Source organism: Chaetodon auriga, chromosome 10 (genome assembly GCF_051107435.1).
Source record: "Chaetodon auriga isolate fChaAug3 chromosome 10, fChaAug3.hap1, whole genome shotgun sequence".
Classification (NCBI taxonomy): Eukaryota; Metazoa; Chordata; class Actinopteri; order Chaetodontiformes; family Chaetodontidae; genus Chaetodon; species Chaetodon auriga.
In genome coordinates, this window is record NC_135083.1 from 14,435,876 (window position 1) to 14,448,533 (window position 12,658).

At 45.1% G+C, this 12,658-nt stretch overlaps 1 protein-coding gene across 6 annotated transcripts in view; it reads right to left on the bottom strand.

Annotated features, from left to right (window-relative positions):
• scn8aa (sodium channel, voltage gated, type VIII, alpha subunit a) overlaps positions 1 to 12,658 on the bottom strand; it is a 42,883-nt gene that overhangs the window by 11,909 nt on the left and 18,316 nt on the right. For 3 of the 6 annotated variants that reach the window (XM_076742005.1, XM_076742006.1, XM_076742007.1), the window contains exons 10-20: positions 12,301 to 12,507; positions 11,932 to 12,213; positions 10,416 to 10,697; positions 8,672 to 8,807; positions 8,196 to 8,434; positions 6,787 to 6,960; positions 6,179 to 6,535; positions 5,554 to 6,027; positions 4,752 to 4,869; positions 4,034 to 4,188; positions 3,270 to 3,443 (exon numbers count right to left, since the gene is read on the bottom strand). In XM_076742005.1, coding sequence (XP_076598120.1) covers positions 3,270 to 3,443; positions 4,034 to 4,188; positions 4,752 to 4,869; positions 5,554 to 6,027; positions 6,179 to 6,535; positions 6,787 to 6,960; positions 8,196 to 8,434; positions 8,672 to 8,807; positions 10,416 to 10,697; positions 11,932 to 12,213; positions 12,301 to 12,507 — 2,598 coding nt within the window. Of the gene's footprint in view, positions 1 to 3,269; positions 3,444 to 4,033; positions 4,189 to 4,751; positions 4,870 to 5,553; positions 6,028 to 6,178; positions 6,536 to 6,786; positions 6,961 to 8,195; positions 8,435 to 8,671; positions 8,808 to 10,382; positions 10,698 to 11,931; positions 12,214 to 12,300; positions 12,508 to 12,658 lie in introns of all 6 variants that reach the window. The other 3 variants (XM_076742001.1, XM_076742004.1, XM_076742003.1) reach the window with 1 other exon arrangement.

Genomic DNA, 12,658 nt, shown 5'->3' on the forward strand with positions numbered 1-12,658 from the left:
TGGGCCGTGTAGCTGGTGTAAGATGAACACACATACAGGGTCGTGTCGCGAACAAAGGAGGAAATGGATGATGGGGAGTGTGGTCAATAAGCTCTGCTAATGTTCTTTGAGGGGTGGTGAGAAGTGCAGGGACAATTTAGCCTTGATGAAGTCACTTCAAGACGGCCATTACAGGCCGTCTGCTGCACAGGCAAGCTTTGTGAAGAAGGATTCTTTGGCTGAAGGCAGATTATTCCAGATGGAAAGTGCAGGAGTGGGCAGTTGTATTACAATTCAACTCAAAGTCTCATAAATTCAGTCAGAGAGAAATTTGTTTACCCAAGAACGAATACACATGATCACAGGAAGCCTTTTTTATGTTTTCCAAAATGCAATTTTCCCAGTGTGGATGCTGGAAGGACTGAAACAGGAGAAGTACCAGTTCCTTACAAATAAGGAAAAATATCAACAGTGAACACATGTGAAAGCACCTCCAACCAGCCACCGACACCAACCGGTCAAACTCACCGCAAGAAGTACACAACATTCAAAGCTTACCAAAGTCACGGAGGGAGGTTTATAACAGGCAAAATCTTCATTTTCACTGATGCCATTATCAACAAAAAGGCCAACTTTTCAACCATTGACGGGTGGAATGCATCGCAACTATGGAAAGAACAGCAGAGAAGGCGGCAGCATGGATTCAGGCTTCTTACTGTACGTGTGGATGTTGGACCATGTTCAAACATCGGGTCCAGAAATATCCCGGACAGGGCCTCCATTTAGATTCTGTACTTACTCTCTGGCACAAAGCCCCTATTGCAATCAATAACCCTGCCTCTTGAATAAGTGAGCAGCTGTTCTGGTGGGGAGACAGTAAAATAAAGATTTTGCCTTGATCTACACTACAGTGTTTGGGGTAATTGTCACCTTCAGCCTGACCCCTTGGAGAGCCCCCCTTTGGGGTGCCTGACCTCTGGCCCCCTGCTGGGCCAGCTGTGTGGTAGAGACCTCAGCGCCTCAGCGTCCTTCTCAGAGCTCTGCAAGGCAAGGCCAATGACATCTGGGGCTGTGATCCCATGATGACGATAGCACAAACCAAACAGAAATAAAACAAACTAAAAAACAAAGGGAAAAACACAACAAAACAATGATAATAATCTGAGTAAAAAAGAAAGATGAATGGAGTATGACACCTATCCACCTCACTAACACACCTCACTGTCACTGTTACACTGTCTACGCTAGCTATTTTGTCATTTTAAACTGCTATTATAAGATACATGTGGAGACAGTCCTACAATGTAAGCAAAATATTAAAAATACACTACCGTACTTTGCAAATAGCATGTTGGGTTCATTTCTGATTGAACAAAGCGCTCTCCAACATCACATTTCTTGTGCCACTTCTAAGCCGATGCATAATAAAATCCAAAAATGTTCTTAGAATGAAAATCAGGAAGACACAAATCAGATGGGAAACAGAAAGATACAGTAACACAAGGGAAATGAGGAGGAACACACTGGCATAAATCAGGCCGGTCTAATGATGGTGCCCCCCCCCCCTTTCTGAGTCCATAGCAATGCTTTCACCCCACGACACAGGACGGCAGGGGCCACAACACAACCCAGACTTTTTTTTTGAGGGGGAGCGCTAGTGAAGACCAAACTTACCGCCAGCCGCCTGTCACCCACCATCATTACATCTCAGCACAATATCACCACATTCCTGAGGTTACACTTTCAAGAGGGAACGAAAGGAGGACGGGGGAGGAGGGAAGGAGGGACGTCACTCTCTGTAACATGTTGTAACAACTTGGGAAACGTGGCGCCCTGCACTGTCCCAAGTGTTGGGCTTGACAACACACCTACAGGGAGGGAGTCTACAATGACAATAACCAGAATCAGTACAGTGTGGCATGATTTGAATTCCTTCAAGCTCTACGTGTGCTGTGTGGTTTCGTCAAGTCTTTCTGTACTTATGTGTCACTTTAAGCCGTAGGAACTTAAAAATGTATAAATGCAAAATGTAAAAAAAGAAGTGTACATTATCTGTGGTACGAAATAAATGTGTGTGTCATGCGTGGGTCTGGGGTACAGGAGTTTATAATGAATCAACATGGCAACCTCTGGCCATTGAAAGGAGTCCATTCACGGGTATTGGCTGAGGTGTTGGACACTGCGGAGAGGTGGTTAGTTCAAGCAGAAAGTCAGAAGTCAGGGAAATTCTTCTTGTGTTCAATTCAAAGTTTGTCAAATTAAAATGCTTTAAGCTTCTAGCCGTTAAAACGATCCCCTCTCTGAAATCCCTCACAGGCGTCTGAGCGATTTCACAAGGTTAGGGGGTCTTAATAACAGAAAAATGACTAATGTGTAAGAATAGAGTGAAGAATTTTCCCTGTTCTGGTCTTTCAGTCTTGACTGACACAAGGAGCAGAGAAGTACACAGAGAGAGAGGACAAAGGCACATATCAAACATCGTACAGGTCAGAGACACAGGCAAAGACAGCTTTACAGAGACACATCTTTGACACATCCCGTTGCTCTGAGCATGACTTGAATATGGCTGCTAATCAACTAGCTTGGTTTATGATTGCCAGATTCTAATTTGTGTTTTAATATCTGTGTGTTCACATTAGAATTGGCAAATATCTGCAGGTAGTGGGGAAACAGACGAAACAGTTTCTCGCACACGGCACCCCAGAAAAAGAGTTTTAATTTGCAAGCAGACGTTGGTTTTGCATATTCAAGCATCTCAGAGTGATGAATAAAAAACAGGGACTGCTGCTTGATGGAGCTGTAAAAGGTGATTCTGGCATGTGTGTGCTTGAAATGGACAGACTGCCATGCAGTCTTGTAAAACACTGCCCTTACAGCGTGAGTAGACAGAATAAAGACTCTTCATTGTAAGCCACATGCCCTCTCACCTAATGCATGCCATGAAGCAGGTATTCAATTATAACCTGACCTTTCAAACCTAACCACACCCGACAGACAACAAGAGGGGCAACACTTATGCAGAGTTATAAAAACGCCATATCCTGTAGCCATATGTCATATGAAGCGCATATGATGTGCTTCATAACAATCTAATAAAGCAAAGGACAGATTATTGCTTTACTTTTACGGTCAAAACAGACCGAAAAGAAGAGAAACTAGACTTAGCGCTGCTGTTTGAGGCTGTACGGATCTCTGTGTTGCTGTTGGACCAGGGTGTGGTTGAGGACCAAGTAATCGCTCTTCTAGTCTACTGCACACGACAGAGCAAAAGAAACAAGAGCTGGACTTACATCCACAATGAAGAAGTCCAGCCAACACCAGGCATTGGTGAAATACTTGACGAAACCATAGGCGACCCACTTCAGCAACATCTCCAGGATGAAGATGTAGGTGAACACCCTGTCGGCGTACTCCAAAATGATCCGAATGGTTTTCCTCTGCTCGATGTACACGTCCTCAAAGGCCTGTGGAGAAATGGGAAGCATACATCAAAGATGGTGAGGGGAATATTACACCTCATGATTTATGATTCCACTAATGGAATTGTACACAGCACTACAGCCCGCTCATCGCTAATCACTCACAGTGATTTACTGTATCAAAAAAAAAAAAACTGTTCTGTGGGAAATATTTCAAATAACTGCACAGTGCATGTAGATTTGCAGCTGTCTCTGCTCTTATTTTTGTAGCATTTGACATGCTTGAGAGCAAGGCCCATCTCCGTCCCCAGAAATAGATCCAGTGTTTGATAAATTGTACAGTCCATTAATCTCAGGCGCTCCTGGCCCCTTCCCCAACCCAGCAGCTCTGAGACTGAGCAACCAAACTGATTGACTTAATTTCCTCCTCACTGCCATACTGTGGATACACACATGTCCCTGTTTAGCACGTTTATTTTACCTTTATTCAGTCAGAAACGTGTGTCATTTAAAGATGAATGTAAATTGCGGTCTCAAGCTTCTTAAACAGCCGTTGCTTTGTGTTTTAAAGGCTTTATGTGACTGTACAGTCTGTTTCTGTGTGTGCAAAGGATGCAGATGCTCAGCCTCCTTACCAGGGCTCCGCTGCTGAGCAGGATCATGAAGATAATCAGGGTCTCAAACCAGTTGTGCTCCACGATCAGGTAGCAGGTTTTTCTCAGGAACCACCAGCTCTTCCCCCAGCCCACAGTGATGTCAACGTCACAGCACTTATACTTAGCCACGCACGCTGAGGACACACAGGACGAGAAACCACATTTGATATAGTTGGATGGTAGATTACAGTTCAGTGTTCGTGGGTTTATCCATAGTGGATTCCTTATTTATAGCTCTGCGTGCAGTTTGTTGCCTCAGTTAATTTTCTTGTATTGACAAGACTTTGCCTACAAAATCCTAAAATTATTTACTCACTGGAACAACATTTTCCAAAATACGGTCATTCATTTCCAGTTTCATATTCAAGTTTTGGGATGTTTGTCATCAGGAAAGTAGGAAAAAAACCTCCCTTTTAGTGTTATGATTTCTATTACGGGATTAAAAAAACCCAGGCTTCATATATGAATACTTATCTGTGAAACTTTCTGTTGTTATGTATTAAGTGTATTAGTGTATGTATCATACACAGACAGACTGACAGACAGACTAATAAATAGCTGGGAGGTTCCACGGGTGAGTGATCCTTCATAATAAAACTGTCCTTGACCCCGCCGCCCTATCATTTCCATTCAGCCCAGGGGGAGTCTCTGTGCTGTGGAGTGGAGGTAATGGGTGCAGTGGGAGCAGGGGTCTCACCATCTGTCCAACACGACTCTGGTTCCATGTATTCCTCCACCGTCTCCACCACCACCACCTCCTCCACATCTGGCTTGATGTCGATGGTGCTGCCCTCTGATGAACTGGTGTCATCCAGCTGTAGAGACACATGTATGAGCACACACATACAGCACAGGGACGAAGTTTAAGTGGTTCCCAAACACATCGGTTTTGCATTGTGTGGCTAAGGAATCGCATTTTCATGGAGAAAGCTGAACTCAGGAAGCATTCTGGAACCAGACAGGAAATGTGTATTTCATGTTATTTTCAAATTGCACTCAATCTTTAAACAGAAAAAGCCTTTGATTACTATAACAAGCCTGAAAGTCACATATCATCCACATGAACACTGTAATGGAATATCAAATGGCAGATCATCTGCTCTGAAGGGTTTCTAAATGCATTTCATCCCAAGAAATACATCAGCAGATATCCATTTCATCCACATTGCCTGCCTGCTCCAGCTACTCTAGATGACTCTATTGAGTTATAGAAGTGTCTAACAGTGCAGAGTAGCCAGCCACATTTATGGCTTTACTCTCTTTAGAGAGGACATTGCATGTAGAGCATCTGAGGACAATAAACAACAAAAACAACCAAACACTGATCATTACAACATTTGCATGTATATATTTTGCAAAATAAATTACTTTGAAAGTGCTTGGAAAATAATCAGTAATGATAATAATTCCAGTCTGTTTGTCATTTCCTGCCTAAATACTTGTGTGATAAACCATGAGAAGTGGATAATACACAGTATATATGCACTGCTCTCACTGACCTCTTTGCTGTTCTCATTGTCTGACTCGCTGCTGAAGTCCTCTGTGTTGAGGTTCTCGAAGTCAGACTCTCCCACAGCTATGGGCACGCAGACGGTCAGGTTTGGGTTGTGGATGAACGACATGTGGTCTTCATCAATCATGTACTTGCCCACGCTGCTCCCGATACCGCTGGTGGTGCCGTTACCATTCTTGGCATAGTCCAGGTCGCGGTTGATGTCCACCCCGGTGTGGTTAGCAATGCAGTTCAGCTTCTTGTCATACATGTCGTCCAAAGGCTTCTGCTCGTCCTCCATCGGCGGTTTCTTCAGCAGACTGGCCATCAGTATCCTTACCTTTGCTTTTGTCCACGCAATTCCTTTCTTGATGCGCATGACAGAAATCTGCAGGTTGTTGGGCTCGCCGTCGTCATCTGTCGCAGCCAAGTTATCAGCGCTGAATGAGCTCAGCAGCAAGGCAAGGAACAGGTTCAACACCTTTTGGACACATAATAAGAAATCAGAAACTTGATGTTTTGAGCTAATTTTTCTCTGACCACATAATAATTTCTCTAAGAAAGCTTAGAGAGCCAACAAGTGTGCGGTTTCTCTGGAAAACCCTGCGCACCCTCCCAGCCTGGACACTCACCACCAGGTTACCGATGACCATGACCATCATGAAGACGATGAGGCACATGGCCTGGCCCGCCACCTCCATGCAGTCCCACATGGTCTCGATCCACTCACCGCACAGCACCCGGAAGACGATCAGGAAGGAGTGGAAGAAGTCATTCATGTGCCAGCGGGGAAGTTCACAGTCAGCAGCAATTTTACACACACAGTCTTTGTAGCTCTTGCCAAACAGCTGCATGCCCACCACAGCAAAGATGAAGACGATGATGGCCAGCACCAGAGTCAGGTTCCCCAGGGCTCCCACAGAGTTACCGATGATCTTGATCAGCATGTTGAGGGTTGGCCATGACTTGGCCAGCTTAAACACTCGCAGCTGAAGTGGGGTGGGTGGAAAAGAGTAGGATGGATATGATTCAGTCATAACATTTCAGCTTTGCTCCCTTGTTGCTTTGCTTCAGTCAAGTAAGAACAGTACAAACATACAGACATGTTGTCTGCAAGCACATACGATGCGAAGGTCAACTTTGAGGTACAAAATGTGCATGTTCTAAATGGCAAGACGCTAACTCCACATGCTATCTCTGTTTTCATTTATGTCAGAGAGGAGCTAAAATGAGAACGCACCAATCGGAATGACCGCAGGACAGACAGGCCCTCGACGTCAGCCAGAGCCAGCTCCACTAAACTCAGCGTCACGATGAAACCGTCGAAACAGTTCCAGGCCTCCTGGAAGTAGTAGTATGGATCCATGGCCACCAGCTTGAAAAGCATCTCCCCTGCAAAGATCCCCGTGAACACCTGGCAGATAGGAAAGAGAACAGATTTGAACAAATGGATTTGGCTCAGAGCCATGCTTCAGAGAACACACGAGAACATGAAGCATGATGAGTGTTGAAATTTATGATATTTGTTCTGACCCATCTGACGTTTGCATTAAAAAAAATACATAATATATGACCCTTATGGTACCTGCATATTAATGAACTACCGATAGGATAAATCCAATCATTTATAGAGGCAGCACATTTAGTTAATGTGTAAGTTAGTGTGTGTGTGCGCCAGCTATTCTGTAGTCAGTAAGAATAAAATCGCACTCAGAGGCCTCGCAACAGCTCTGATAGATTGGTGAAGGTTAGCCTCATTTATAGAGAGCACATAAAGAATAAATGCACAACATACAGTAAGCACATGTAAGGTTTGCGTGTGTGTGTGTGTGTCTGCGTGTAAGACGATGACTCATGAATCAAGGTGACCTAGAAATATCCACCTGTACCACCCATTGACCTTTTGTGGTAAATTATTCTGGAGCAGCAGTGGTAAATAACACATCTGTGTGCTCTTTCAATTGTAAATTAGTACCTGTCCATTTTTATGTGCACAACACACACACATACATACACACACACACACACACACACACACACACACACACAGTAAGCAGTTCTTCATTGCAATAGACTCACGCCTGTGTCATCTGTAATGTGTGACGCAGCATTTGTTTACAGATGTAATGCAGAAAAATAAAACAACAACCAGAGTGCAGGATTTACTGTGTTTCCTTAAAAATGCTAATAGTGAGAATGGCCAGGTTGAATTATCCAAGCCATGATTCAGGCACCATTTTAGAGCAGCTCATCGATCAGGCTCCATGAAATATTAATGCAGGCCTCCCACCAGTCAGCCAACCAGCAGTGAGGTCCCACTGAAGCAAACAGCAGCTCCACTTAACCAGAGGAGAGAAACAGAGATAGAAGGAGAAGACAGGGAACGTGTGTGTGTGTGTGTGTGTGTGTGTGTGTGTGTGTGTGTGTGTGTGTGTGCGTGTGTGAACAAATGAGAACAGCATGGACACAAGAAAACAGCAGGGGAGGGGGGGTTGAGAATGTTTTTTTTTTTCCTTTCAACTCCAGATCGGCAATGAAAGGGCTGCCAATTACACTCCCAAAAATAACACCTCTCCATGAGCTGCAAAGAGGAAGCAGAGGAGACTTTTAATCAGACAAAAATAAAAGAACAAAAAGGTTGCCACTCACCAGATTGCCTACAGACAGCATGTCTTCAAAGTCGGGGGTCATTGGGTAGTGCTCCATGGCCATGAAGAGGGTGTTGAGGACGATACAGATGGTGATGGCTAAGTCCACGAAGGGATCCATGACAATCAGGTTCACAATCTCCTTGATTTTAATCCACGTGGGGGAGCACTCCCAGATCAGGAATGTGTTAGAAAACTTATACCAGCATGGTGGACACTTGCGCTGAGACTCCTCCAGCTCTGAAGACATAGCGCGGATCACACATCACAATCAAACATACTCGCGTGCTTGAGCATACCGCATGCAATGGTATCAAATCATAGACAGAAATTGTATGCACTGTATGTATCTGGTACTGTTGGATATGCAAAGCAGATAAGCAGGAAATTCATGTCAAACTAATCAACCAATGAGAGCAGCCCTAGTTAAAGAATAATGAGAGAGCAGGTTAAATAGCTGGGTTAAAGTGGCAGTACCCTCCACTAGTGTGTTGGTAATGACGCTCATGACACTGTTGGCCCGCTCTTTCCGCCCAAAGGAGGTATTGAGCTGGTCCACAGACACCATCAGGGAGCCCGACAGCTTCTTCTTCACCTCAACCTCAGTAGTTGGCTGTCAGGAGGAGAGGAAGAATCAAGCACCCATGGAGAGGACATGAACACCATCCCACATCACCACCGGTGGCCGGCGGAGGGAAGTGCACAACAGCAATGGCAGGAAAAAAATAGTTGAGGATCAGATTTTTGGGGGTGGGGGCAGGGCATCTTTCATTCTTTTCTATCTGAATGCTGGTTTCAAGGAAGATGTGTGTATGCTGTAAATGCATGCAGGTCTCAGCCAAAGTGGGAGCAGTGGTCTAGAGCTACTTGACCTAATTGTGTTTGAACGTAATTAGCTCATCCCGATTAAATAATAAATGGATTGTGAGACATAGTGCAAGGAGAACTGCTTCTGCATGAATGCATTTTCAGTCCTGTCATGCAATAATGGAGGCTTTGCTGCCATTGCAATATAATCATTAGGTTATTTTTCAAAATGTCTCCCAAATCTGGCCATTTTAATGTTACTTCCAAATTGATGCTATTGTATCTTCCTACTTTGAAACCATACAACTTATATTGCAACCATCAAGTCAAGAGCATTGTAAAGAGATCATATGGAGGCAGGTAGTTCAGATCCATCCAGTTGTCATGCATGAGCATGCTCAAAGTCAAAGAGAAGGAGAGGAAATTACAGACACCATAGCCATTGTTCTACTTGTTCTACTATGTCATGCTTGTTTTAATTTAGGGGGTTTAAATCTACCATGCTAACTAGAATGAGACACAACTAATTCACTACTGTTGACCAGGGAGAGTTTGGAAAACAGAGAAAGGTAAAGACAGACAAGGACAGCAGCCCTCCTTTTATTCTTGAACGATACCATTAAGGCCTGATCGGATGGTGTGTGTTACTTGTGTTTCAGCTTTGGGATATTAACAGTGTACTGGGGAAGCAGATTTAAGTGTCTGTGGCTCTATAGTGCTGGTCCCCTCTGTGTCCTCCGCCTCCTACTGTAGATCTACCCACACAGGCTAGCAGAGGACCTGGATGCCTGGAGGAGGAACACATCAACACACTGGAGCATGTTAACTCATCATTATATGCTGTTTGTTAACAGAAAACTGTGTTTTATTACTAGTGTGTGTTCAACAGGAACTTGATGACATCCCGCACATGAAGTTGTGTATTAAATATTAATCAGGCTTTGATATATAGGCCAAAATTTTATGGGCCAATGGGGATGCAGAAGGATAATAGAGTCAGGTCTGTTTGAATAGTGCCTGTATGATAGTGTGAGTATGATGCAAGTATGAATAAAAAATTTGATATGAACATTCAAAACACTGACATTCATCGTTCAGGTCAAACAACAAAATTGCCTGGAAGTCACTGATAGACCCAGTTCCACTAACCTATCTTGGCTATAGTATATTCACACTAAAATTTATTTATTTCTCCATCCTTTGCCTACTGTCGGAGGGCAGCATACACTGCAGGGGCTGGGGGAGGGGAGGCGCGAGCGCTTAGCCAAGAGATACATACGGACTTGCAAAGATGACAGAGTAGAGGATAGAGAGCGAGAAGGAAAAGGAACGGACGAGAGGGGGGCCATGCCTAGATAGGTCTACTCATTGACTTCCTTACACTGTCGTCAGTAGCTGCCTTATCTATTTTCACCTCAGGCAGAAGGCGTCCGCCGGGCCCAGGGCCGATGAGCGACACCACGCCATTGCAATCCACCGTGCTGTTCCTCTTTCCATGGAAGCCACTGTAGCTGCTCCGGCGATAAGGGCTGAACAGGGAGCCCCGACGCTCCTCACACTCCTCCACAGTGCTGTGTTCGTCATCGGCAAATTCGTTCTCCGAGCCCACGTCCTTACTGCGGCCCTTGAAACTGAAGATGCTGCTCTTGCTGTTGTGGCGGGACAGGAATGGAGAGCCGGGTATACTGAGGAGGGACTGGAGGTAGAGGAAGAATGAGGAGAGGAGAGGAGAGGTGACATTTGTGTGACTAATGTAGTCCAAGGTTTTTCTGAATTACAATTGATTGCACCATCATTTTTATGCCGTCTGTCGTCAGTTCCTGAGGTCATGATGAAAGGGGTGTGGGAAACCAGGACGCTTTTCCCTAAGGACGCATATCCTGCTGCAGCAGTCATGTGACTTAATAAACAAGCTGGAAATATATAATTAGGTCAGTGATATTCTGTACTGTCAAGGTCACACACACACACACACACACACACACACACACACACACCGGCAGCTGAGACAACATGGAGAGGTACATGAGTCATGATAACATCCATCTGCTGCAAGTATTGATCCGAATATTACTATAGCTGCAGCCATAGTATGCTAGCTCCTCTGAAATCACCTTTTTTGACAACAAACATCTGCCTGTGCAGATGGTGAATGTAAAGTAAAAGTAAAAAGCCACTGCCAGTCAGGGCCAGTGGTGCCCAAGTGAGGCCTAAACAAAGCTCCCTTTGAAACATTCATGTAGTCGCTGTAAATAATTCAGGACCTGGATGTGTGTTTCTATATCTTTGCCCACTATATGCTCCACTGTATGCAAGCTCATGCAACACCACACAGTGCACCAGCACTCTCAGTCTGAAATATCACTCACATGACAGCCACATTATTCACTGACATCTATATTGGACTTGTAAATGGACCGTATTTATATAGCACTTTTCTCGTCTTACTGACCACTCAAACCGCGCTGACAACATGAGCCAGCGTTCACCCATTTGCACACTGGTGGAAAGTTGCCACCTGCTCATCATGAGCAATAACCACTCATGCCGTCACACACTGATGGCACAGCATTGGGAGCAATTTGGGTTGCCTGAGGCCCAGAGATCGAACCACCGACCCTCTAATGGGGGACGACTGCTCTGCCACTGAGCCACAGCTGCCTCTCTGTCAATAAAGATTAAAAAAAAATCTCTGTTCTCATTCTGTGGCTCTGATGTTATGGTCTTGTTTGGACTTCCCACTTGCCTCTAGTGTTATCCTGACATGCAGACAGTTTCACATGCTGAGGTTTTGTCTGTGAGATTCCTGCCAATTAGAATTTCATGTGTGGTGCTCAAAGCATTTGACACTCACGCTAAAAAAGTAAAAGGATAAACCTTGCAGTTAACAAAGAAGACACAGGCCCAGATATCATCCTTGTTTTCCTCACCTGGTTCATGATGGAAGATTTTCGACCCAGGCGATTATCAGGGAAACGGAAGCGGCTCCTCTTGCTGCCGTCGTCCGACTCTGACTTGACAAACTTCTCGCTGTCGCCTTTCTCCTTCTCTTGCTCTTTCTGCCGCCACTTCTTCTTACGATTCCGCCGCTCCTTGGCACTCTTGGAGCTGAGCTTTGACATCTCAGAGGAACTGCAAGACAGGCGCCCTCCTCCATCGTCCTCCACTGCATCCTCTGACACTGTGCCCGCAGAGGTTGCCATTGCAGCAGCCTGCAAAGAAGCAAACACGTGACAGTCGGAACCATAATATGATGGGACTCAGGGATAAATTCAGGCTCTGCCATGCAGAAGGCTGACCTGGGCATCTTCCTGCTGTTTCTTGAGCTGCTCCAGCATGGCCTTGAATTCCTCCTCCTTCTGCTGGGCCTCTTCCATTGTGGCCTGATTCTGCTCCTCGTAGGCCATGGCCACCACAGCCAAGATCAGATTCACCAAATAGAACGAACCCACGAAGATCACCAACACAAAGAAGATCATGTAGGTCTTTCCCGCAGCCCTCAAAGTCTGTTGGGAGGCAGCAGAGGTCGGGGGGGAGAGGACAGGGTGAGGGAATAGCAAAGCAAAGCAAACTTCTGGTACATAACCTCAACTACAGAGTCAAGCTCAGTGTCACCCTCACTGCAATGACTCATCAGAAATAAACAGAGTCAGATGC